This window comes from Chanodichthys erythropterus, chromosome 4 (genome assembly GCF_024489055.1).
Source record: "Chanodichthys erythropterus isolate Z2021 chromosome 4, ASM2448905v1, whole genome shotgun sequence".
Classification (NCBI taxonomy): Eukaryota; Metazoa; Chordata; class Actinopteri; order Cypriniformes; family Xenocyprididae; genus Chanodichthys; species Chanodichthys erythropterus.
This window is the reverse complement of record NC_090224.1, coordinates 25,177,165-25,202,065: the sequence shown is the minus strand read 5'-3', so window position 1 is coordinate 25,202,065 and position 24,901 is coordinate 25,177,165. Positions and strand designations below refer to the sequence as shown.

General features: G+C 36.0%; 1 protein-coding gene across 1 annotated transcript; it reads left to right on the top strand.

Annotated features, from left to right (window-relative positions):
- The first annotated feature begins 811 nt into the window (after positions 1–811).
- Positions 812–23,783, top strand: ak7a (adenylate kinase 7a). Its single transcript, XM_067382896.1, has 21 exons — positions 812–889; positions 1,820–1,870; positions 4,174–4,337; positions 9,745–9,850; positions 9,935–10,087; positions 14,761–14,869; positions 15,078–15,172; positions 16,589–16,699; positions 16,809–16,892; positions 16,985–17,073; positions 17,180–17,270; positions 17,395–17,472; positions 17,561–17,710; positions 17,877–18,005; positions 18,602–18,707; positions 18,836–18,964; positions 19,050–19,115; positions 20,787–20,984; positions 21,133–21,335; positions 23,445–23,603; positions 23,699–23,783. Exons 1-21 carry the CDS (start codon positions 812–814, stop codon positions 23,732–23,734), a joined length of 2,385 nt encoding a protein of 794 aa, XP_067238997.1. The 3' UTR covers positions 23,735–23,783.
- The last annotated feature ends 1,118 nt before the right edge of the window (positions 23,784–24,901 follow it).

The window sequence follows — 24,901 nt, the reverse complement described above, 5'->3', positions numbered from 1 at the left end:
TCGATGATGCATTAGTTAAATCTGATTGGCTTGATGATTTGAAATAAGGCTGGGCAGTGTAAAGTGTACAGATCAATGGTAGCCTACTTGCGCTGTCTGGCACATACCCAAAACACGCACACAGAAAGCCTCTTCTCAGGCCCTGTCCGCACGGAGATGTGTTTTGTGAATACGCACAAATTTTGTATCGGATAGGCATTTCATCCACACGGATCCAGTGTTTTCGAAAGGTGAAACCGCTATTTTTTGAAACTGGGTCCTAGAGCCTATCCGTTTATTTTCTGAAATGATGATGTCATCACCCCACGTGTCGACCCTAGTCAGACGCCGCTAACAGCACAAAACAGTAACAACAACAGCAGTAGCAGACTCTAGATGCTTTTGTTCATGCTGCAGAAGCTGCTGGGCCAAAATAAAGCATTATTTCTAAGCTTTACTATAGTTTGTATACAGCGCGCAAGGTTTATGCGCATGCTCCAAGTCTTATTCACTGCTTTAAGTGCATCTCTGTGGCAGAATTACAGTGCCACATAATGGTCTGGCATGTATACTACATTATTTTGATGTAGATATTTTTTGAGGCGAGGAAACAAAAAGATCGGTTTAGGGTAAGCTCCAGCTTCGTGTGGACGTAGCCTCAGTCAGCATATGATCCCGAACAGAATTCTATTTCACAACTTATTGTCAAAATGGCTGTCGTACAGAGTGTTACAGTGTCGGTTATGTAATAAATAAGACATCGCTATGTATTTAATAAAAATCAATGTTTGTTTAAATATATTAAATATAGTATAAATATATTTTTTTAAAAATGGCCCATATGATCTTTGCCATTACCAGACCTGAGCGACATGTGCCATTCAGAGTTGACCAAATGAAGCCTGGAAATGTATGTTCTCTATTCAATAAAAGATAAGATAAAATAAGAATAATGATAATTGTGAAATAAAATCACTATTAATATAGTAAAATAAGATTTTGGGACATTTATGAGGGCATTAAGCAGAGGTCAGGTGGATAGCTTGGAAATATTTCCATTACTTTGCATTTGTAACATTACAGATAAGAATTTAACAGTAAAATATAAGTTATGTCATTATATCATTGCTTTATTTGATGTCAGAGATGTTTCTAATAGTTGTGTTTTCAATTGTTTTTCTTCATTTCAGAAAAACCTACAGAACATAGGAAGAGGAAAGGAATTCTTTCTTTCCTCAACAGGCTATGGAAGGCTATGAAGCGTCCTTTGCGGTGCTGTTGCCACTGTAGTGCTGTGGATGTTGTGGAGCCTTTTGTCCCTCCATCAGATCTGGAGCCAGAGGCCGATCCCAAGCCACCATCACTTTGCGCCAGATCACTCCAGCATCAAGCAAAATAATGGTAAATCATCATTATTTCTCCAACATCTTTCTCCTACAGTATTGCCATCTTTTTTTCCACTAAAAATATTTTAAGACTCGTTTTCATAAAATATTAATATTATTTTCTCGACACAATCAGCACTGATATTTTTGAAATAAAGCAATGAATCTAGCAAGCTCATAAATTTCTTGTATTTTTCTGTTTGTTTTTTCAGTCTTTTTAGTCTCTCTATAATGTGGGAGAAATAATTGGATGTGGAGGATTTGGCAGTGTTTACGAGGGAACACGCAAATTTGATGGCAAAAGGTACATCTTACCTATAACATTTTATTCTTGCATGCATCAAAAAATATTTAAAACTATTTACACATGGTTTAATACAAATTAGTGTAGGTCAGGTGCTTGAATACTGTTACTGTTATTGAAACTGTTATTTTTTTTTGTTTTTTTTTTGCAGGTTGACATCAAGCGGATGTGCAAGATTGACAACGATTGTTATCTTCATATTGTAAGTTGGCCAAAACCTGAATATGCATTTAGTTGTTTAAGAGCAGCTTACTGTAGTTAATACACCCGTAGGAAGCATTAGGTGTAAATGTGATTGACAAAAGCTTAGAAGCACCAAATAACTTTGAGCTGAAGAGGCTCTTTTGAACACATCTAAAAAGATCAATGAAAAGTACATTTAAAAATGATGTGTTTTCCTCAGATTTTTACCCAGCTGACTTTCTTTCTACTACTTTTCTCTAGCCTGGGCATCCAAAACCTCTCGTTACAGAAGTGACGCTGTTGCTAATGATGAGGCGAGAACCCATAAGCCCCTTCATCATACAACTATACGAGTGGTTTGAACATCCTCGAAAATTCACTCTCGTTATGGAGTACTCAGAACCCTGCAAGAGCTTGCATGACTTCATCACTAATGATCCTCAACTGCAAGGGTCACCATGCAACAGCCCACATGGAAAGAACCTATATGTGGATATATGCGCATATATGAAACCTATATGCAGTGTATATGCACATATATGCTGCATATATGCACATATATGATAATATATATGCTGCATATATGCGTATATATACTGCATATATGCTGCATATATGCCCTATATATACTGCATATATGCGTATATATGCCAAATATAGGCAAAATTGAGGTGCATATATGTGCATATACAGGAAATATAGGTCTCCTGTATTGCTTCTTCATATCCACAATTCCACATATCTATATAGCTAATGGCAGGATCTGGTCATATTGTAGCTCATATCTCATTTTTGACTGTCATACATGATGCCTAGCTCATATTTTCTATTATCAAGGCAAAAACTAAGAATTAATGAAAAAAGATTATGCAAGAACTTATGTATGTGCGAACACATGAAATTGGTATCACATGTAATTGGCATGTTATGGAATTTAACTACACTCTAAAAAAATTGGCTCTTCAGCGGTTCTTTGGGGTGGTTAAGGTGCTATATAGCACCACTACCTCATAAAGAACCTGTAAAGCCCCTGTATGGTTCTTCAGCAGTTCCTTGCTGTGGTTAAGGTGCTATATATGTACATATATGTACATATATGTACCTATAATATAGGAAAATGGCCAATTTTATATATGTTACATATATGCAAAACCTATATCAAAACCTATATTGAAACATATATGTTTATATAGGTTTTATCCATGTGGGAGACTCTGCTGGCAGTACAACACTGCATTGACCATGGTGTTTTTCACAATGACATCCATGCGCAGAATTTCCTGTTGAATAAAAACACGTTTCAGCTCAAACTGATAGACTTTTGCTGCGGTCAGCTATTTAGTAATGATGGCTACAAGAGCGACTTATACATTGGTGAGCATTTTGGGAGTGTGGAAACTTTAAAAAAAAAGCTCAACAATGTGCAAATGTCTTGCTTACAGGAGTACTGGATTACTGCCCATCTGAAGTCTTGACAGAACCTCGATTCCACGCTGTCCCAAAAAATGTCTAGGCTCTAGGAGTGTTGTTGTACAAGATGGTGAACGCTTGTCGTCCTTTTCACAATAGAACAGAAATCACACAAGCCAAAGTTACATTTCAGAAATCCAACTTCTCCAAAGGTGAGTGAATAATATTGCAAACATTGATAAACAAAATTCGGCTGCATTTATACCTTTAAAGATTAAACAGGTCATGAGCACATCAAAGTGAACAGAACATTGTGATGCGACATGCTACAAAGCATACTTCAATACCATAAAGTCACATGGTCATGACTACCCAGACAGCAACATAGTGTGGCCCAGATCTAGCCCACATCTGGTACATGTGGATTACACATGGACTAGGTGTGGGCCGGATCTGGGCTGACACTATGTTGCTGTCTGGGTAACCAGCTCTCTCCTTATTAAAATTTGTACAGAATTCAGTGATCTGATTAGCCAGTGCCTAGCCCAGGATCCAACTACACGGCTGACATTAGAGCAGATGTTACAACATAAATGGATGAGAAATTAACTAGATTGGAGAAGTTCAGGAGATTCACTTGATCAGTGATTTCAGGTTTGAGGAAGTGAAGCAGACAGAGTAGGATTATTATAATTTCTCTTCAATTCTGGATTATTTGTAGTGAGACTTTCACATTTGTGTTCATTGTAATGTTCTTGTCAAGTCAACCTCATTTATACAGCGCTTACTATACAGAGTGTTTCAAAGCAGCTTCACGGTAATAAACAGGAAAATAACAGAACCATTGATGCAAATCAGTTTGAAAAAATCATTCATGAGTTGACCTGTTCATATAATTTTTGTATTGGATAGGAAATAACATACTTGCTGTCCTTGGTGGAGGGCTTGAACTCAATACTTGACCCGAAGGCTGAAGTCCAACCCGAACCTGACAGGGAACTCAGAGCCTGTCCACGTCTGAGCAAGAACACGAGAGACTGCAAGACTGGAAAGAAGTCAAGTCATCACAGCCCCAAGTGCTTTGTTTTAAAAGTCATTGTTGCTTTGTTGTTAAAAGTCAAGACAAGTCATCTTTATTTATATAGTGCCTTATGTATGACCATTCTGTATTATGTACAGTGGGTATGGAAAGTATTCAGACCCCCTTAAAGTTTTCACTCTGTTATATTGCAGCCATTTGCTAAAATAATTTAAGTTCATTTTTTTCCTCATTAATGTACACACAGCACCCCATATTGACAGAAAAACACAGAATTGTTGACATTTTTGCAGATTTATTAAAAAAGAAAAACTAAAATATCACATGGTCCTAAGTATCCAGACCCTTTGCTCAGTATTTAGTAGAAGCACCCTTTTGATCTAATACAGCCATGAGTCTTTTTGGGAAAGATGCAACAAAGTTTTGTTGATCCTCTGCCATTCCTCTTTGCAGATCCTCTCCAGTTCTGTCAGGTTGGATGGTAAACGTTGGTGGACAGCCATTTTTAGGTCTCTCCAGAGATGCTCAATTGGGTTTAAGTCAGGGCTCTGGCTGGGCCATTCAAGAACAGTCACAGAGTTGTTGTGAAGCCACTCCTTCATTATTTTAGCTGTGTGCTTAGGGTCATTGTCTTGTTGGAAGGTAAACCTTCGGCCCAGTCTGAGGTCCTGAGCACTCTGGAGAAGGTTTTCGTCCAGGATATCCCTGTACTGTACCACATTCATCTTTCCCTCAATTGCAAGTTGTCCTGTCCCTGCAGCTGAAAAACACCCCCACAGCATGATGCTGCCACCGCCATGCTTCACAGTTGGGACTGTATTGGACAGGTGATGAGCAGTGCCTGGTTTTCTCCACACATACCGCTTAGAATTAAGGCCAAAAAGTTCTATCTTGGTCTCATCAGACCAGAGAATCTTATTTCTCACCATGAGTCCTTCAGACGGGCTTTCATGTGTCTTGCACTGAGGAGAAGTTTCCGTCGGGCCACTCTGCCATAAAGCACCGACTGGTGGAGGGCTGAATAGAAATAGAATACTATTCTTGTATTATTAGAAATATTTAGGTCAGTCTTGAAGCTTATAGGAATGGTTACCTAAAAACAAATAAAAAAGTTCTGTCATGAAACTCCAGATGGCGCAGGCTGATAGGTCCTTAACCCTCTAGTGCACACATGTTGATGGCACATGAAAAAATAAATATTCCCAAAATATTTTTTCATTGTGCAACAATGGTACAGAATCATAGAGAAAATTATCATCAAAATCACATTTTTTTTTAAATGTCAAGAAATCATTAAGTAAAAAGGAAAAAACACTTGAAAGACACTGATATATTGAATTTGATACATGCATAGGTCTGTATCATGTAGTGTGTCATGCCATATAATGTACTTCATGTAAAAAGATTTCACTCTGTACAAAAGTAAAAAAGCAGTTCTTCTCTGCTGTGAAATAGAGTTGTATGTTACAGTTTTTGCACATCACTTTGGGTCTTCCTGCACACCCAAGGAGCCCTGCATCTTCCCTCCTTATAACACATTATGGCCAACGTGAAGTATTGTCCAAAACCTCCTCGAAAAGTACCCCTTATCTAAACTGAATTTCTGAACATGCAAAAATAAAAAAATAAAAACTTCATAAAACCTGACAAAAGGCTTCTCTACACCTTCATACACACACATATTTTTTATATACATATATTTTTACAGTTCATGTCGTTTTAAATAAGATTACTAAGTGAAGTTCCTAAACGTAATTTAGGGAGGAGCGAGCCCATCTAATCTTCCAATCAACAGCCAGAGTATATAAGCAGCTGCTTACCTCTCTTCAGTCTCAGCTGTTTCAGCATCCCTCCACCTCCCCAAACTCCACCTTCATTTCAGGTACCTTGCCCTATGTAATCACATCCTATATTTATTCACTGGGGGGTGTATCAGAGCTCGAGTTGAAGATGCTTCATCGAGCCCCTCCTCAGTGGACAGCAAGCCAAATTAGCTAACCTAATATCCTAAAGATTATATGGGCAAACAAACTCGTTAAAGCAAATAATCTTGCCTTCTTCTCACACCATGTGCTGTGACCATGTGTCAGAACAGGATGTCCCACCTTTAAATGGTGCTTGATAGTGACTCCCACACCTTACTGGACTGTTCTTTGGTACTTTCTCAACCTTTCTAATTGGTTGTAATCATTTAAAGAAAGATTTACTAAACATAGGGCTTAAGAAAACTTTCCGTTGCCTGAGGGCAACGATGTGCTGTAGACTAGAGGGTTAAAGCAACACCATGTAACATTTGCTCACGGTTCACCCATGTGGTTGATCACAATTGTCTGTTACCAGTGTTGTAAATACTGTCGCTGTATAAGCTTCACTGTGGGCAGCACAATACATGTGAATTTGTTGACTATGCTGACGGTGCAGAAACCGTATATAAGACTTACAATTCCAGTTGTAGGAAGGCTAGGTCTCCATCCGTTTTGCAACACATTGCCTCTTTCAGCCCATGCCACCGAGTGTAAGCACGTCCGATATTGATTCGTGTTTGGGCTTATGTCCGATCACTCTCTCTCTCTCTTTTCTTCACTTCCTCCGACAAAACCCTTTGGTTTCTTTGCTGGGTCTGCCATGCTGTTGGATTTGAGACTTGCATATTAGATTGTTTCGTCTTATATAGCTGTTGGCTAACTCCTCCCAGGCTACGAGTAAAATATATCTGACGTATGCTGTAAAGCAGGTCGCACACTTCCGCTGGCAGGGGATGGGCAGGGCTGTGTGTACCGACCCAAACACGAAACTTGCAGAGTGTGGTTGTACCTGATAGGAGGCTGCTCAGGTAGCTGCGACAGTAGAATTCGTCCAATTAAGAATTGCTCTACCACTGAAAAATTTTTAGAGAGATTATTTTAAGGTAAAAAATTACATAGTGTTGCTTTAACTCAACCTGCTTGTAATCACATTATTCTCTTTAGGGCACAGCTGATTGGTTCCTGCTGTATCAGTAGCCAATGAGCTCACGTACTCAACCTACAAATACTTTGTTAGCATTTGCTGTAGTTGCAGTGCGCTTTAAGAAACCCTCCACCTTCCCCAACTCCACCTATATTAACTGAAATTAATACAGTTGTGTATATGAAAACCTGAATATAAAGGCTGCGATCCTCCTGGGACCAAGGAATAGACTACAGTGGACATTATATTTTAGTGAATTTTTCTGACACCATACATGTCAAAGTTTTAAGTCTGGATGTCCTGTAAAGAGAACATTCAAGGTTTCACCATGACAACAACAATAACAACTCCTTTGTCTTTAAAATTGACTTTAAAATTGACCAAATTTTGCACTCTTATGGAAATATGATACAATTTTGTAATCATAATTTAAATCTGACTAAACTTCAAATTGATTTTCATAAATCAACATCTCAAGAAAATATTATGGAGTTTCTAATACTATACTAATAATATTATAGCTTTCATACATGTCCACTGTAAACGACACCAGGACAATCATGTTTATCCAACATCAGGCATTTTGTGAGACGTGAATAGGGAAATAAATTATATATCAGTATTCCAATTAAATATTAGATTTTAATATAAAAATGTTGCCAATTACTCCCATTATTACACTTCTTTTTTTCATTACATGTTGCCCCAAAAACACATTAATATGCACATTAGGTAAAGTGTATAGATAGGCCTACATTGTATCGAATGGGACTATACATTTATGGCCATGTTAACCACATATTGGATAAATTAAAATGGTTTGTGACATGGCCGCATTAGCACCTCAGGTGTGCATTATTTTCTAAGAATTCAACAGCCCGTTGTCAATTATTCCTTACCTAAACAATATAATGACATAAAAAATACTAAATTAAAAAAACTGAGGAGTGTTGTAGTAGCCTACCTAACCAGCAGGAGAACAGTGACGTATGAACTAAATTTGGTGACAGTACAGTGTGTTACAGTGAAGTTATTGAGTATTTTTTCATAATATAAAATGAGCAAAAGGGTTTTGGGTTTTGCACTTTTCAGGCGGTCCCTTCAGACGTGTATCTCCGCCGCCTGCTTATAGAGACCAATTTATTATAAAGCACATTTGAGGAAAATTGGGTTGTTGTAGCTTGTTAGGTTACTATGATTGGAAGTAGCTGTTTTTGTGTTTTAACAACCTTTAGCTCACGAGTTATTAATCTGGGAAGCTCGAATCTGTGAATATATTGCCAACTTTACTGAACTGCTTGACATAAGCACTGACTGCATTTCTTTATATTTTAATCCAACAAGTTCAAACTCTATGAGCTGCGCAGGATGACGCGATTTTGTAGGCAAAACCCGGAAGCGAGTTAGCATTTTAGGACTTCCGGTTCCAACGCCGTAAAGTATGGGTTTTTTGAATGGGTTTTTGCTAAATCGCCTGAAATAAGGTCTGTGGTAAACAAAGCCTCTAAATACTTTCAAGTTTTGATCTATGACATAAAACACACCAGTTATAACCCTTGTGATTTTTTAAACTTTTACTGTGTCTTAAATTCGGCGGTTGCTAACAAATTGCTAAAAGGGACTACTTCCTTTGGCGGGGACTTTAGACGTCATCATGACAAACAGGACATTTGGACAGCATTTCTCATGAAAAAGTGGATAAGTATTCATACACAGCTTATATATAATCAGTGAGCATGTTTTTAAATAGAGTTGTTTTCTAAATAAAGTTTGAGGACGCTTGGTGGTGACGACGTTGATCCGCGACCATGGTGTGCTGTAGTCCGTTTATAGCCTACTGTTAGCCTTTTATATCTGACGACTTTATTTAGGCTTCAAAATCTATAAATGTTGTGTTAACTTGTAAAGATTATCTTGATAGACAAAACATGTAAGTGTCATAACCCTTTGTTAAACACAGAGCTTATTTTCTGCGATTTTCCAAAAGTCTATGGGAAAAATGAATAGGCTTTTTCAGTCGAGGGAACCCGTGCGCTGCTAACTTCCGGGTTGGCCTACAAAAATGCGTCATCCCTCGGGCACATTAACGTTACTAACTGAAACACTACTGCCAGCCAGCGGGACATTAAAGAGGAAGTGTTTGTCCGAGCTCACAGCAAGGGAACGATTATAACTTTGCGAGGGAACGCAAATATCTTTGCGTGCGAACGCAAAGTTTCTTTGGGGAACGCAAAAGTTTTGAAAAAAAAAAATAAAAAATTCCTCACATCCCAATTTTTTTTTCCACCAGCACTAAAAATTTCCTTCCTCATTTTTTGTTTTTCACCACCACGTCCCTTTAGGGGCTCCATAATTTATAGTGTGACGTATGCATTTTTTTTTAATACATATATTTCAAAATAATAATAAAGGGTTTAGGACAAGGTTTTATAAAATACATTGCGTTGATATTTCGTGACATCCAAATATTTTGGGCGCTGTGTGATCTTTTCAAGTCTCCATAGCAACCAAACGACAAACATGGCCTACCACAGCGAAAGCCGCTCCAAACGAGTCTTTCTCAACAACATCGACTCATACTCATCCAAATTTATCGCGCAGGTAAAAGAGTCTACTGAACGAGTCTTTTACGTAAACAACATGAATATAATAATAAGCGCTGTGGTTTAATGTTGTTTTGTTTAGTTCTTGTCGTCATGTGTCGTCGGAGAGTCTCTCACTGATGGAGAGGAGGAGGACATACACGAACACGCTTCAGAAGGCGCATGCTTTCAGATAGTCGGAACAGTTGCGAATAAAGATGCAAGAAAACAACGTTTTGCACTGGAGGAATATTGGGTTAGTTTATCATTTATTTTGTGGTGTTGTGGGTAGATTTTATTATTTTATATATATATATATATATATATATATATATATATATATATATATATATATATATATATATACAGTAAGTTACAGTCCAAAAGTTTGGAACCACTAAGATTTTTAATGTTTTTAAAAGAAGTTTCGCCTGCTCACCAAGGCTACATTTATTTAATTAAAAATACAGTAAAAAACAGTAATATTGTGAAATATTATTACAATTTAAAATAACTGTGTACTATTTAAGTATATTTGACAAAATAATTTATTCCTGTGATGCAAAGCTGCATTTTCAGCATCATTACTCCAGTCTTCAGTGTCACATGATCCTTTAGAAATCATTCTAATATGCTGATTTGCTGCTCAATAAACATTTATGATTATTTTCAATGTTGAAAACAGTTGTGTACGTTTTTTTCAGGATTCCTTGATTAATAAAAAGTTCAAAAGAACAGCATTTATGTGAAATACAAAGCTTCTGTAGCATTATACACTCCGTTCAAAAGTTTGGGGTCAGTAATAATTTTTATTTTTATTTTTTTTAAAAGAAATTAAAGAAATGAATACTTTTATTCAGCAAGGATGCATTAAATCAATCAAAAGTGGCAGTAAAGACATTTATAATGTTACAAAAGATTAGATTTCAGATAAACACTGTTCTTTTGAACTTTCTATTCATCAAATAATCCTGAAAAAAATATTGTACACAAATATTTTGTACAATTGTACACATTAAATGTTTCTTGAGCAGCAGATCAGCATATTAGAATGATTTCTGAAGGATCATGTGACACTGAAGACTGGAGTAACGATGCTGAAAATTCAGCTTTGATCACAGGAATAAATTGCTTTGTCAAATATATGTAAATAGTACACAGTTATTTTAAATTGTAATAACATTTCACAATATTACTGTTTTTTACTGTATTTTTAATTAAATAAATGTAGCCTTGGTGAGCAGACGAAACTTCTTTTAAAAACATTAAAAATCTTAGTGGTTCTGTATTCTGTGTGTGTGTGTGTGTATATATATATATATATATTTTTTTTTTTTTTTTTTTTTTTTAAGTGTGATTCACGCATCATTCCTGGGATTCGGTACTATTTCAGTCCCTCAGACTTTTTAAGAGATGGTTCACCAAAATGAATTGTTAAAAGCTTTTCACAATACTTTGGTATGTATGTCCATTATAATGAATAAAAATAATTATATAGATAATTATTAAATAATTATTAAAAATAGTTGCATTTTAATTTTTTTTATAATAAAATAATTTCTTATTTCTATCGTACACTAAACATTCTGTCTGTCATGTCCGCACTTCACTGAATTTGAACTTAGAAAATATTTAACAAAATGCACAATGTCTATAATTTTTGGCAATATTGAAAGTATTTATTTGTGTTAATTTTTTGTGAAAAAGAATTTCAAGATATTTTATAAAATAGCAGACTTTAAAGTGATGTCCCTCAGTCTGAACTCAACCCCATCACGCCAACAATTCTCCGCCTATAATAATTTAGATTCCGCCCATATCACGTGACATCATTTACATCATTCGGGTCTCTTTAACAGTGGTGCAGAAGATGGTAAGTAGTGTCATTCTTTTTATTCATATTTTTGGGGCGTACTAGTCATGGAATGTACTGTCATGCTTAACAACTCAACCCCATCACATAAATTTAAGATGGAAAATGATTATTTTTCAAAATTTTATTTTTTAAAGTATATACAGTGTACTTATTTCATTGCTGCAATATATGGTCTCCCCTACACTGCAAGAGGAACAGTGACCATTTTTTGCAAAAAAACCCCAAAAAAACAAAAACTCAACCCCTTCACATATTTGTATATTTCTCATTGTTCCGGGGTTGAAAATTTGTGACAGGATGAAGTTTTTCACTTCGTTTATAAATAATTTTAATGATAATAATAAAAACTTGTCATGATTTCAGTAAAGATATACTTAATAAAATCATGACAACTCATAATTTTGTTAAAAATAGAATATTTGACATAATGTGCAGCCACATTAGCAGCAGAAAGACAGTTTTGCATGCAGAAATGATAGAGAAAAAAAATATATATAAAATTGAAGGCAATATCTCCCTTCAAAGCCTCTCAGTCTTCAGCCTCGTCACACTATTCTCAACTATTGTTTTGGAAAAAAATAGGGAAGATGATTAAAAATGATCTGCTGATTACCACCCGACATGTTAAGGACATCTAAATTGAAAACGTTTTTTACAAAAATAAAGAGACCGGAGACACATAATTTGTTTATTTTTAACTTCAGTCCCATAAAAATGTGAAAATTATCATAAATGTTACATTAGTAGTTATTAAATTGTTATGAGGGACACATGAGCAGTAGGTAGATGTTTGTTTTATAGCAAGTTTTGCATAAAAACCTTTTTAAACCAATTCCATTTTGTCCATTATGGGGTTAAGAATAAAAGGTGTATGAAAAAAACCTGAAAATAGTAAAACGTCTTTAATGCCTGAGGTGGGAAAATATGATTTGATGGAGGTTTAATATGTGTCTAATGATGTGGGGTTTTAGAAAATTAATTCTATGCAGTTTAAAAAATACAAAATTTAATTTGCTATATTACCGAATCCCAGGAATAAACCTCCATATATTTTAAATTTCTGAATGAAAATTAATTTAGATATTTTCAGAAGCATACTGTAAAAACATTTCAAGGTGATACAACATTGCTTAAAAATTTTACTATTTCTTAGAAAATAAGAAATAAGCAGTGAAGAAGTTTTGTTAAAATATCAATATTTGAACCAACTTTTGTCCACCAAATAAAAGTAATTTGGTGCAACCAACATGCATCTCAATCAGCTTTCTAGTTCAGTATTCAGGGAACTGATTAGGGAGTCAGACATTTTAAGGGCTGTCTCAATCGCAAATCCTCCCAGTGCACTGAAAAGTTTGCTTCCTAAAAAGTCACAAGCCAGCTCAATACACATTATGACACAAAACAGATGTATTGAAGAAACTGTTATTTAATTATATTTCAGCATAAACAAACATTGATAGACAGGTAGCGAACATAATCTAGCTACTACCATTATAGTTAATTTACAGCTGAAATGTTGAAGTTATATGTAACAATCAAATTATTTATGTTAAGGTACTTTAATTAAATAACAAAAAAAAAAAAAAAAAAAAAAAAAAATCAGAAAAATATCAGTTTCACTGTTATTCATAAAATCACTATATTGCCAAAAGTTTTGGGATGCCTGCCTTTACATGCACATGAACTTTAATGACACCCCATTCTTAATCCTTAGGGTTTAATATGGAGTTGGCCCACCCTTTGCAGCTATAACAGCTTCAACTCTTCTGGGAAGGCTTTCCACAAGGTTTAGGAATGTGTTTATGGGAAATTTTGACCATTCTTCTAGAAGCGCATTTGTGAGGTCAGGCACTGATGTTGGACGAGAAGGCCTGGCTCACAGTCTCCACTCTAATTCATCCCAAAGGTGTTCTATCGGGTTGAGGTCAGGACTCTGTGCAGGCCAGTCAAGTTCCTCCACAACAAACTCGCTCATCCATGTCTTTATGGACCTTTCTTTGTGCACTGGTGCGCAGTCATGTTGTAACAGGAAGGGGCCATCCCCAAACTGTTCCCACAAAGTTAGAAGCATGAAGTTGTCCAAAATGTCTTGGTATGCTGAAGCATTAAGAGTTCCTTTCACTGGAACTAAGGGGCCCAGCCCAACCCCTGAAAAACAACCCCACACCATAATCCCCCCTCCACCAAACTTTACACTTGGCACAATGCAATTAGGCAAATACCGTTCTCCTGGCACCCGCCAAACCCAGACTTGTCCATCGGATTGCCAGATGGCAGTGTTTTACACCACTGCATCCAACACTTTACATTGCACTTGGTGATGTAAGGCTTGGATGCAGCTGCTTGGCCTTGGAAACCCATTCCATGAAGCTCTCTACGCACTGTTCTTGAGCTAATCTGAAGGCCACATGATGTTAGGAGGTCTGTAGCTATTGACTCTGCAGAAAGTTGGCATCTTCTGCACACTGTGCGCCTCAGCATGCGCTGACCCTGCTCTGTGATTTTATGTGGCCTATCACTTCGTGGCTGAGTTGCTGTTGTTCCCAATTGCTTCCACTTTGTTATAATACCACTAACAGTTGACCGTGGAGCTTTAGTATTGAGGAAATTTCACAAATGGCCTTATTGCACAGGTGGCAATCTATCACGGTACCACACTTGAATTCACTGAGCTCCTGAGAGTGACCCATTCTTTCATAAATTTTTGTAGAAGCAGTCTGCATGCCTAGGTGCTTGATTTTATACACCTGTGGCCATGGAAGTGATTGGAACACCTGAATTCAATGATTCAACGTGTAGTGAGTGAGGGTGCTTACCAGTGCCCGAATTCATGTGCACAATACTGATTCACGAGCTAGGGAGCTGATTGAGACAATGAATAAATCATAGATGATCCCTGTGTGTCAAGATCAGTAAGTCTCATAAATTATAATTTGACCTTTAATGAAAAGGCAACGCTTTTCTCATTGACCCTTGTAACAAGTCTCAGATGTGTCTTAAAACTTGCTGACTACCTAAAGCATTTTTGAGCATCTCGTTTCATTATATTTCAGTCTGTGAATCGAGAGGAACTCCTGCAGTGTCTGATGAATTGTGATGTTATTGTATATAATATCACTGAACACACTGATCTCATAGATGAGGCAACATGGGCCATTTCAGGTAACAATTCCTCAGATTACCAGACTATTTATTTAGGCTGCAACTCAAAATATGGTGAGGCATGTTCAGATGACCAAAATTATGCATCACATTATGCAGCTCACTAGGTTTTGGGATACAGCCTTAATGCCATTTAATTTCTTTTCAGTTTCGTTCTTTATTCACAGGAATTAAATAAAATTGTATATTAAATCTGTATTTACAATAGCTCTGCACTCTGAAATTGAACATTTTAAGTCTTCAAAAATATTCATCCTGCTGTCAACAATCATGACATGGGCAATGACCAAACCAGCTGATCCTGTGAGTGTTGCTTTTATATATATTATACAGTAATGTCCAGTATGGAAGCTTCTTTCCACCATGGAAGTCCAAAGTCTGAATTGTGAGCTGACAAGTTTATATCACTTTTAAATTTGAGAGTTTATATGTCACAATTTTGAGAAAATCAGAATTGTGAGTTTAAATCTCACAGTTAAAAATTTTTCTCTGAATTATGACGCATAAACTCACAATTGCAAGTTACAATGAATTGTGAATTGTGAGATATACAGAATTGTGAGATATAAACTCGAACGTTGTCGGCTCGCAATTCAGACTTTTTTCTAGCAATTGCGAGTTTATATGTTGCAATTCTGACTTTGTAACTTGCAATTGTGAGTTTATATCTCTCAATTTTGAGAAATAAAGTTACAATTGCAATAAATAAACTCACAATTCTGAGTTTTTTCCTCACAATTACAAGTTTGTCTCATAATTCTAAGACCAAAGTCTGAACTGCGAGATATAAACTCACAGTTCTGACTTTTTTCTCACAATTGCCAGTTTTTTATCTCACAACTTTGAGAAAAAAAAGTCAGAATTGTGAGATATAGGATCGCAATTGCGGTAGTCAGAAAAAGTCAGAATTGTGAGTTTAGATCTTGCAGTTGACTTTTTTATCTGAATTACGAGAAATAAACTCACAATTGTGAGTTACGAAGTAAGAATTGCATGATATAAACTTAGACAAACTCACAATTGTGAGTTACACAGTTAGAATTGCGAGATATAAACTCTCAATTGCGAGAAAAAAGTTAGAATTGTGTTTATCGCAATTCTGTTTTTTTTCCTCAGAGTTGTCAGATATAAACTTGCAATTGCGAGATATAAAGTCCAAATTGTAAGCTGACAATTGTGATTTTTTCTCACAATTTTGATAAAAGACTTTAAAACTTGTGAGTTTATGTATATTTATGTAATTGTGTTTATGTATATTTATGAGATATAAACTCACAATTCTGACTCTTTTTCTCTGAACTATGAGACGTGAACTCACAATTGCAAGTTTTAAAGTCAGAATTGCGAGATATAAACAATTCAGGGATAAAGTTTTATTTGTGTGATGTAAGCACAATTGCAAGATAAAAAGTCATAATTGTGAGATAAATTCAAAATTACCCTTTTTATTATTTTGTTTATTCTGTGGCCAAAACAAGATTCCTTCAATTTGACACCACATTGAAAATATATATTTTTTTTATTTAGGTTTTTTTTTTAATTTGAAAATTGTAATAAATAAACAAATAAAAGTTTTATACATTACTCTTTTCAATTTGTTTTTGATTATGTTGATTGATTATATATTATATTGATCAGTTGGAATGTGCTGTACATTACAGTGACCATAAACAGACCAGACATCATTACTTTTGCTATTTTTTCTGATTTTATCTTAAGGATGATCCTGATATTCCCTTGACTGAAGAGGACTACAAAAGAAAAAGACCACATCCAAACTTTAAAGAACACACAAGCACCGAGAAGCTTGTTCTTAAACTGGGGAAGACTGTAATGATCAATCCAGAATCCGGCCTAATACATTTAAAATCATTTATGAAATGAAACAAGCTTAGAATACCTTAACATATGAAACAAATTCCCTTTTCTTTTCTTTCAGAAAAAGTCAAAGCTGGCTACTTATGTTGTAACATCAGGGCTGCAGTATGGAATGGGCGAGAGCATGTTTCACTTCTTCTTTAAAGTACTAAATATGACAACAGTATGAAAGCAGCATAATTGTCAATTATGAATTCATAATCACATTTTGTTGCTAACTTATTCACTTTCCCCCAGACAGCTTGGCTCGGAGAGCTTAGCAGTGTTCCTGTTTTTGGAGCTGGGACAAATATCATTCCTGCCATTCACATCCATGACCTTGCAAGGTTTGAGAAACTGCAGTTGTGGCATTTACTCAGATGTTGATTGGTGTATTGTTTAACTTGTAATTTCATTTTCATCTCATATTTTTGTCATCATTTGTCATTTTAGAGTGGTGCAAAACATCATCGATCACAAACCAAAAACACACTACTTCATCGCTGTTGATGATTCCAAGAACACTTTTGAAGACATTGTGAAAGTATGAAATCATTACACACTTCATTGCTATATGCTGTACTGACTGTAATGCTCACACTTTAGTTTTGCAATGAGAAAACACCACTAAAAATCATTTGTAAACATGCAGCTGTCTATTTCCTTAGGCCATTGCCTCTGCCCTGGGTTCTGGACAAATAGAAAAAGTCCCAAAGGAGGATGCCTATGGCACAAAGGCAATTACGGTTGGCTGTTTTAGCTGAACACACATTTTTACCATGTCATAAAATTATATGTGAAGGAAATATATCACATTGTTGTGTATTTTCACAGGAAACTGACTTGCTTTACCTCAGTGTCAACCTTCAGATTGAGTCTGTTTTCTTAAAGGACAAATTAAACATCTCCTTGGATTATGAATCTGGAATAGTTGAAAACATATTTCGCGTGGTGGAGGAATACAAACAGACAAGGCATTTGTTGGTAAGCTTTGATAACACTTGTTGAAGTAGAATATATATCACAAATAAAGTCATAATGTTTTAATTTGTTTTTGGCAATCATTTTTTGGCATTTTTTTTTGAAGACATTTTTAACAATATAGCTTTACATGCTTACATGCTCCTATTTTGCATTTAATTTCCATCAGCCAATAAAAATCTGTCTTCTTGGGCCCCCTGCTGTTGGCAAAAGCTCAGTTGCTACAAAGTTGTGCAGATATTACAAACTTCATCATATTAATGTCAGTGAAGCCATCAGTGAGAAAGTCAGACAACTGGTGAGTGAGGACTACATAACAGCTTCTTTTTATATTGATATTTTAACAATGTCTACAGCAATTAATATCAATTGTTGCATTGCATACAAACAATAGATAAAATACAATTAAAAAAGGTAAATAAAATAGAAAATAAATAAAAAAGGTACAATATGTTAACTATAACCAGTATTGGGGAAAGTTACTTTTAAAAGTTACCTGTACTTGCTTGTTTGGTTTATAATAATATACTTAAATTCTTGTTAAAACACATCTAAAACACATGCTTATTCTGTGCATTTTAATCACTTTTTGTGTGAAATCATATTTATTTTGTCCATCAAAGGTGTACTTTCACTTTAATTGAGCATTAGCAGCGCAGCAAAAATAGACCCAGTTATATACATTATATTGTACAAAAAATCGTGGAAATAAACAGTTTTAGGATTTTGAATAATGTAAAACTTTTTACCTTTTTTTAAATATTGATTTGCTGATAGTATAATGTATAATGAGTAAAATATATTAAAAAGTATAAATAGAAGCATTTTCAGTCTCATACTTTTTGGCCCCACTGTATATGAAGCTGTCTTGAATGAACAGTATGTGTTCTTCAGGAGGAACTGCTTGGAAGAAATGAGAAGACAAGAGAGAATGAGGAAATGGTCATTGGTGCTGAAGAGCAGCTTAAAACTCTAAAGAACAACATGCTTCAGAATGATGGTATGCATTGAATGAAGCTTCGACATGATCCTATATAGATTTATGTACCTAGAAATATGATTGTAAGATTGTAACAGATCTGATAAGTAAGTGTTACTTAATGCAATTTTGATTGTGTTTTCTCACAGGCCAGTTGGATGAGCAGCATGTGATGCATATCATAAGGGAGAAGCTAAACTCAATGCCTTGCAGAAATCAAGGATTTGTTCTGGATGGATACCCAAAGACCTTTACACAGGCACAAGAGCTTTTCTATGGTCAGCTATCTTCTTTAAAAACAAAACAAAAACAAAAACAAAATGGAAATATAAAGTTACCTTTAACTTCTGAAATGTTTTCCAGATGCAAAGATGGAAGTAGAAGATACCAGATCTACAATACCTCAGTATAGCAAAGTGTTGATTCCAGGTTAGTCATTTCAGAACATACACACAGATATATATTTCACAACTTATGCTTGTAAATATGTTTAATTGCATGAGGCAACCTTCAAACATCTTAGTAATATCACAATAATTTAATGGTTGTTAATGTTCATGTAATAAAAGAGTTATGGCAATAATAATGATGCATTGGAAATTACCATTATATAATTATTACCTTTAAGATAGTCTTCAGCTTCCACATGCTTTTTTCCCCCATTGAATATCTTGTTTATTTTACCTGAAAATACACTACTGTTCAAAAGTTTGAGATCAGTTCATTTTTAAATAAATTAAAACTTGTATTCCACAATGACGCATTAAAGGGTTAGTTCACCCAAAAATGAAAATAATGTCATTTATTACTCACCCTAATGTCGTTCTTCAACCATAAGGCCTTCATTCATCTTCGGAACACAAGGCACCTTTAAGATATTTTTGTTGAAATCCGATGGCTTAGTGAGGCCTGCATTCACAGCAATGACATTTCCTCTCTCAAGATCCATAAAGGTACAAAAATCATATTTAAAACAGTTCATGCGAGTTCAGTAGTTCTACCTTAATATTATAAGGGAAAAAAAGAGGGAAAAAAATGAACTTAAATGGTTTTAGCAAATGGCTGCAATATAACAGAGTGAAAAAATTAAGGGGGTCTGAATACTTTCCGTACCCACTGTATATATATAGTTTATTTAAGGCCATTTCTATGATGTTATTTTAATGGCAAAAGTCGAGAGCATGTTGAGAGCGCATCCAGTGTTGAGCAAGCACAAATCTCTCAACTTGCAGTCGGATTTCCTTCACTCTCGCGCTCGCTCAGATTCAGAATCAGAACTCATACTGTCCTTGCACTGTCCCTAAAATGGTCTTCTTTCCTGCATTTAAAGTTGCCAGAAGCTTTTAACCACCTGACGTTCATGACTGACTGACGAAATAACACAGCTACCTTTAGGTAACGTTATCTTCAGATTTCAGCGAGAGTACGACAACACTCATGAAAAGAATGTGCTTGTTTTTGTCAAATTCTAATGAAACATCCATTTGACGTTCATTTGAGTTAAATAATAAGCGATCTGACGCTGGAACGTGTTGTTTTTGAAATACTGTGTTACCGCTGTTGTAAGTGGAGGAATGGTGACTCATGTACATACATGCGCATCAATCTATCACGATTCGCTAGACTCTTCTTTCCAGCGAAGTCACTATCAAAATGCACACAAATTTGTCCCTGTTATTGATATACAATCATAAATAAACTTCTTTGATCTTAATGCGAAAAAAAAAAACTATGCAAGGGCGGATTCGAACCGCTGATAATTAGAGCACAGCTGAACTTCTGACTCTATTAACAAAAATTCTACCACAAGACTAATGGGGAATACGAAAACAAAGTGCAGATTTGTCTAAAATATAATAGTAGTATGATAGTAATATTGTAACGTAGCTGTAAGGATGAAACTATAACATTATAAAAAAAAAAAAAAAGGGGGTTACTGGGCACCCACCAGCAGAAACATAAATCAGCGCCTGTGATTACAAATATTCCTCTTTCAAAGAAATACTGTTCATTTGCTCTTTCTGTTGAGCGAAGAATCCTGAAAAAATGGATTGGTGAATGCTGTGTTTCGTGTTAACAACCACTGGCTTTTTCTTACAGAGTTCGTCTTTTCACTGGACGCCACTGATGAATTTCTTAAAGAGCGAGTTCAGAGTCTTCCACAGAATGTGGCAGAGGAGATGCACTACACTCAAGATGAGTTTACAAAGAGTCTTGCAAAATTCAGGGAGACTTTGGCAGAAGACGAGTCTGTGCTTGACTATTTCGATGAACTGGAAATCCATCCTGAACACATTGGTTAGAACCCAAACTATCACACTTATTTTTGTGCTTACATAAGAAAATGGCACTCCATCAAATTGTTAAATGAACTGATGTATAAGCCGATTGTTATGAAGCAGGGTGGTATTGTTATTAAGAATTGTATTTTCATGATATCATTTAGACTGTGAGAATGAGGCCACGGTGGACAAAATAATTAAGACAGTGGGGCGGCCGATGAACTACGGTTTGAGTCCAGAGGAAATGGAGGAAGAGAGGAAGAGGAAAGAAGATGAATGCCACCAGCAGCTGAAACAGGAGAAACTTGAGAAGGAACTCAGGAAGATAGTGGAGAATGATAAAATGGACGCTCTTTTGGAGGAATGGGTAAATTTGACCTAATGCTCAAACAAAACCTCAATCATTTGCCCTCACCCTAACACTGTCTACACCGGATGCGTCAATCGTGCCACACAGCAACAGATTGAGGCTCTCTACACTGGACGCGACAAAGCGACTTTTGCAAATCCATTTAGTTCTTTGTGTCAGAAGTATCACGAGTGCTTGAAGTACATCAGAAATAGAACGGGGCATCAGTTTACTGTCAGAGATTTGTCATGTCACACCGCATCCAGTGTAGACAGCATCGCTCGTTATAATGAGTTCTATTGTCTTTTGTCAGGTCACGTTGCACCGCTCGCGTCTGGTGTAGACATGGTATAAAGGCCTGTTCACACCAAGAACGATAACTATAATGATAATTTGCATCCACACTAACGAACGATAATGGATAATTGTCTGTTTATTCTAAGCTTGCACGCTGCTGTTTTTGCTGTTCTTGTTGCATTTAGACATTTTTAACCAGCAGATGCCCTCAGCATGTTATGTTTCAAGTGAATCTAGCTAGTGTTATCGATCTAATCTAACAATAAATTAAAGTTGATGAAGTCAATATAGTGGAATAAAAAAAAAAGAAGCATAGTCTTTTTCACTGCAACTTCAAAGGAAGCAAGACAATGTTGTCGAAACTAGCTCTGAGGTAATTTTATGTTACACTGTTTGCAAGCCTGGCATAGTGATCTTATCATTATCACTTCAATTTATTTGACAGATTATATGACAGATTTATTTTCTTTAAAGTATCCTTGAAAAGGGGGTTTGACTTGTCAAACTGAGCCCTTAAATTAGAATGGATTCTGTTTGGCTGTCAGTGTTTTATCGTTCAACAGCTGGAAAAAGTCATTCTGAAAGTGATCCCAACAATATTGTTTCTCTATATCATTATAGCGGTGGTGTGGACAATGCTATATATATTTAGTGTAACGTGTGAGCAGGCATGAGAATTCAAATGTAAACAAATGTTTAACAACAAAAACAGGTAATCCATAAACAAGAGTAATCCACAGAGAGCAGGTGAGAGCAAAGGCAGAAACACACACAGGAGTAACATCCAACAAACAACTACTGAAGCACAGAGGTTTAAATAGAAATGTTAACAATGGGCTGATGAGGGACAGGTGTTGGTGATTTGATGTCATGGTAACTAATGAGGGTAACTATAGCAACACACAAGGTACAAGGCAAAACATGAACCAAACACATGAAGTGAAGACAGAAACAAAGAGAGCCAAGATTACACTACAACATAAAAGTCCTACAAAACACAAGACAGCAGAGGGATCATGACATTTAGAATGATTTTTAGAACTATATGCTTATCGTTATATCTATAGTTATCATTTTTGGTGTGAATGGGCCTGAACTACCAGTACTGCAGGAAGTAGAGGTGCTGAGGGTGCTGCAGCACCCCCTGGCTTGAGAAAACAATTCCTTTTACTTTAAAATAAATGCTTAGTTTGTGATTCATTATTAATTTTAAATGAAAACACAACAACAATAAAATAAAGACAAACTCATCTATATTAAATGAAGAAATGCAACTTTTATTAACAAAAGTTCTCTTCCGCTTTTGCCTCCGCCATTGTCATCACGCCTCACTCGTCATGTGACTCCTGCAGCTCTGTGTTGTTTCTCTTGCTCTTTGGAGCAGACGCTCCTCACTTTATAACTGTAGGGTCCATTGTCCAGCTGAACTAAACTGATTTTATTTCTATAAAATCGCCAAACGACAGGGCATGTAATGTAATCGGTGTACGGCTGAACACCATGTAATACCGGTAACACTGACTACTGCACCAAGCCTACTGTGCACACTCATAACTTCAATCCTGGCAAAACTTGACGCCCACCCCCTTCACACACATACTTTTTGTCTCTCACTTGTGCCTGATTACCTTGTTTAGTTACTTTGTGTGTTTATTAAATAAAACTAAACTTAAAAGTCCAAAAGAGAGACATGACATTTACTGCCCCCCAAACCTTTTGAACAGTTTGAACAGAAGTGTATGAATGAGCATTCATACAAACGCATGAGCAAACGCATTCTCTTTCCCTTGGAACGACTACATTGTTCAGCTTGTGGATGTGTATTTGCAGAATAGGAACATGGCCGAGGTGATTAAGCAGGAACATGAGCAATTAGAGACACGATCTGTCCCCATGAGACACTACTTGATGAAATATGTCATGCCCACTGTCATTCAAGGACTGGTGGACTGCTGTAAGGTCAAGCCTGATGACCCTGTCGACTTTTTGGTAACACTTGTCATACGCTATTCATATCATGTGTTTTATTTAACAAAAAAATATTTCAACTCAATTGGTGTCATATTCTCTGTACTCCATTTCAGGCTGAATACCTCTTCAGGAACAACTCAGATGATTAGCTCATTCTGCTATAATAATTAACAATAAATGTAAAATTAAAGAACTGTCATTAAAAGTGTGTGCTGTTTATTTCATCTCTATAAAAGTGAAAACAGGTGCTTGTTAAAGATTTACAATTTCACCACTTTCTCATTGGGGGCTGCCCAAGGGGCCAAATCACACGATAAGCCTTGCTTTGTAATTTGGCCAATTTATTAAAGGGATAGTTCACCCAAAAATGAAAATTCTGTCATAATTTACTCACCCTTAAGTTGTTTCAAACCTGTATGACTTTCTTTGATCTGTTGAACACAAAAGCACATATTTTGAAGAATATGGGTAACCAAACAGTTGACAGGCCTTACTGACTTCCATAGCATGAAAAAAATAAATAAAAATGCTATGAAAGTCAATGGGGTCCATCAACTGTTTGGTTACAAACATTCTTCAAAATATTTTCTTTTGTGTTCAGCAGAAGAAAGAAAGTCATACAGGTTTGGAACAACTTGAGAGTTAGTAGATAATGACAGAATTTTCATTTTTGGGTAAACTATTAATTTAAGATAAATTTATACAGTGCATTTCCAATGCTTAAAGGAACGCTCCACTTTTTTTTGAAAATAGGCTAATTTTCCAACTCCCCTAAAATTAAACAGTTGAGTTTTACCGTTTTCAAATCCATTCAGCCGATCTATGGGTCTGGCGGTACCACTTTTAGCATAGCTTAGCATAGTTAATTGAATCTGATTAGACCGTTAGCATCTCACTCAAAAATGACCAAAGAGTTTCAATATTTTTACTATTTAAAACTTGATTTTCTAGGCCGATATGGCTCGGAACTATACTCTCATTCCGGCGTAATAATCAAGGAACTTTGCTGCCATACCATGGGTGCAGCAGGCGCAATGATATTACACAATGTCTCTCACAAATGTCTCCATGGTGGCAAGGCAGGGGGTCACAGGCACTTCGTAATATCATTGCTCCTGCTGCACCCATAGTACAGCAGCAAAGTTCCTTGATAATTACGCCAGAATGAAAGTAGAATTGCTAGCCATATCGGCCTAGAAAATCGCAGCTTTTCATTTTCCGTCGGTCTTAGTACATGATGTAACTACAGAAGAGTCAAGTTTAAAATAGGAAAAATATTGAAATTTTTGAGCGAGATGCTAATGGTCTAATCAGAT

Excerpts from the sequence above, each read along its gene's own strand:
- ak7a (XM_067382896.1), top strand. The coding sequence starts at position 812 with ATGGCCCATATGATCTTTGCCATTACCAGACCTGAGCGACATGTGCCA. Across the intron at positions 14,870-15,077 it reads GGCAACATGGGCCATTTCAG|CTCTGCACTCTGAAATTGAA; the intron begins GTAACAATTCCT and ends TATTTACAATAG. Across the intron at positions 23,604-23,698 it reads ATGACCCTGTCGACTTTTTG|GCTGAATACCTCTTCAGGAA; the intron begins GTAACACTTGTC and ends ACTCCATTTCAG.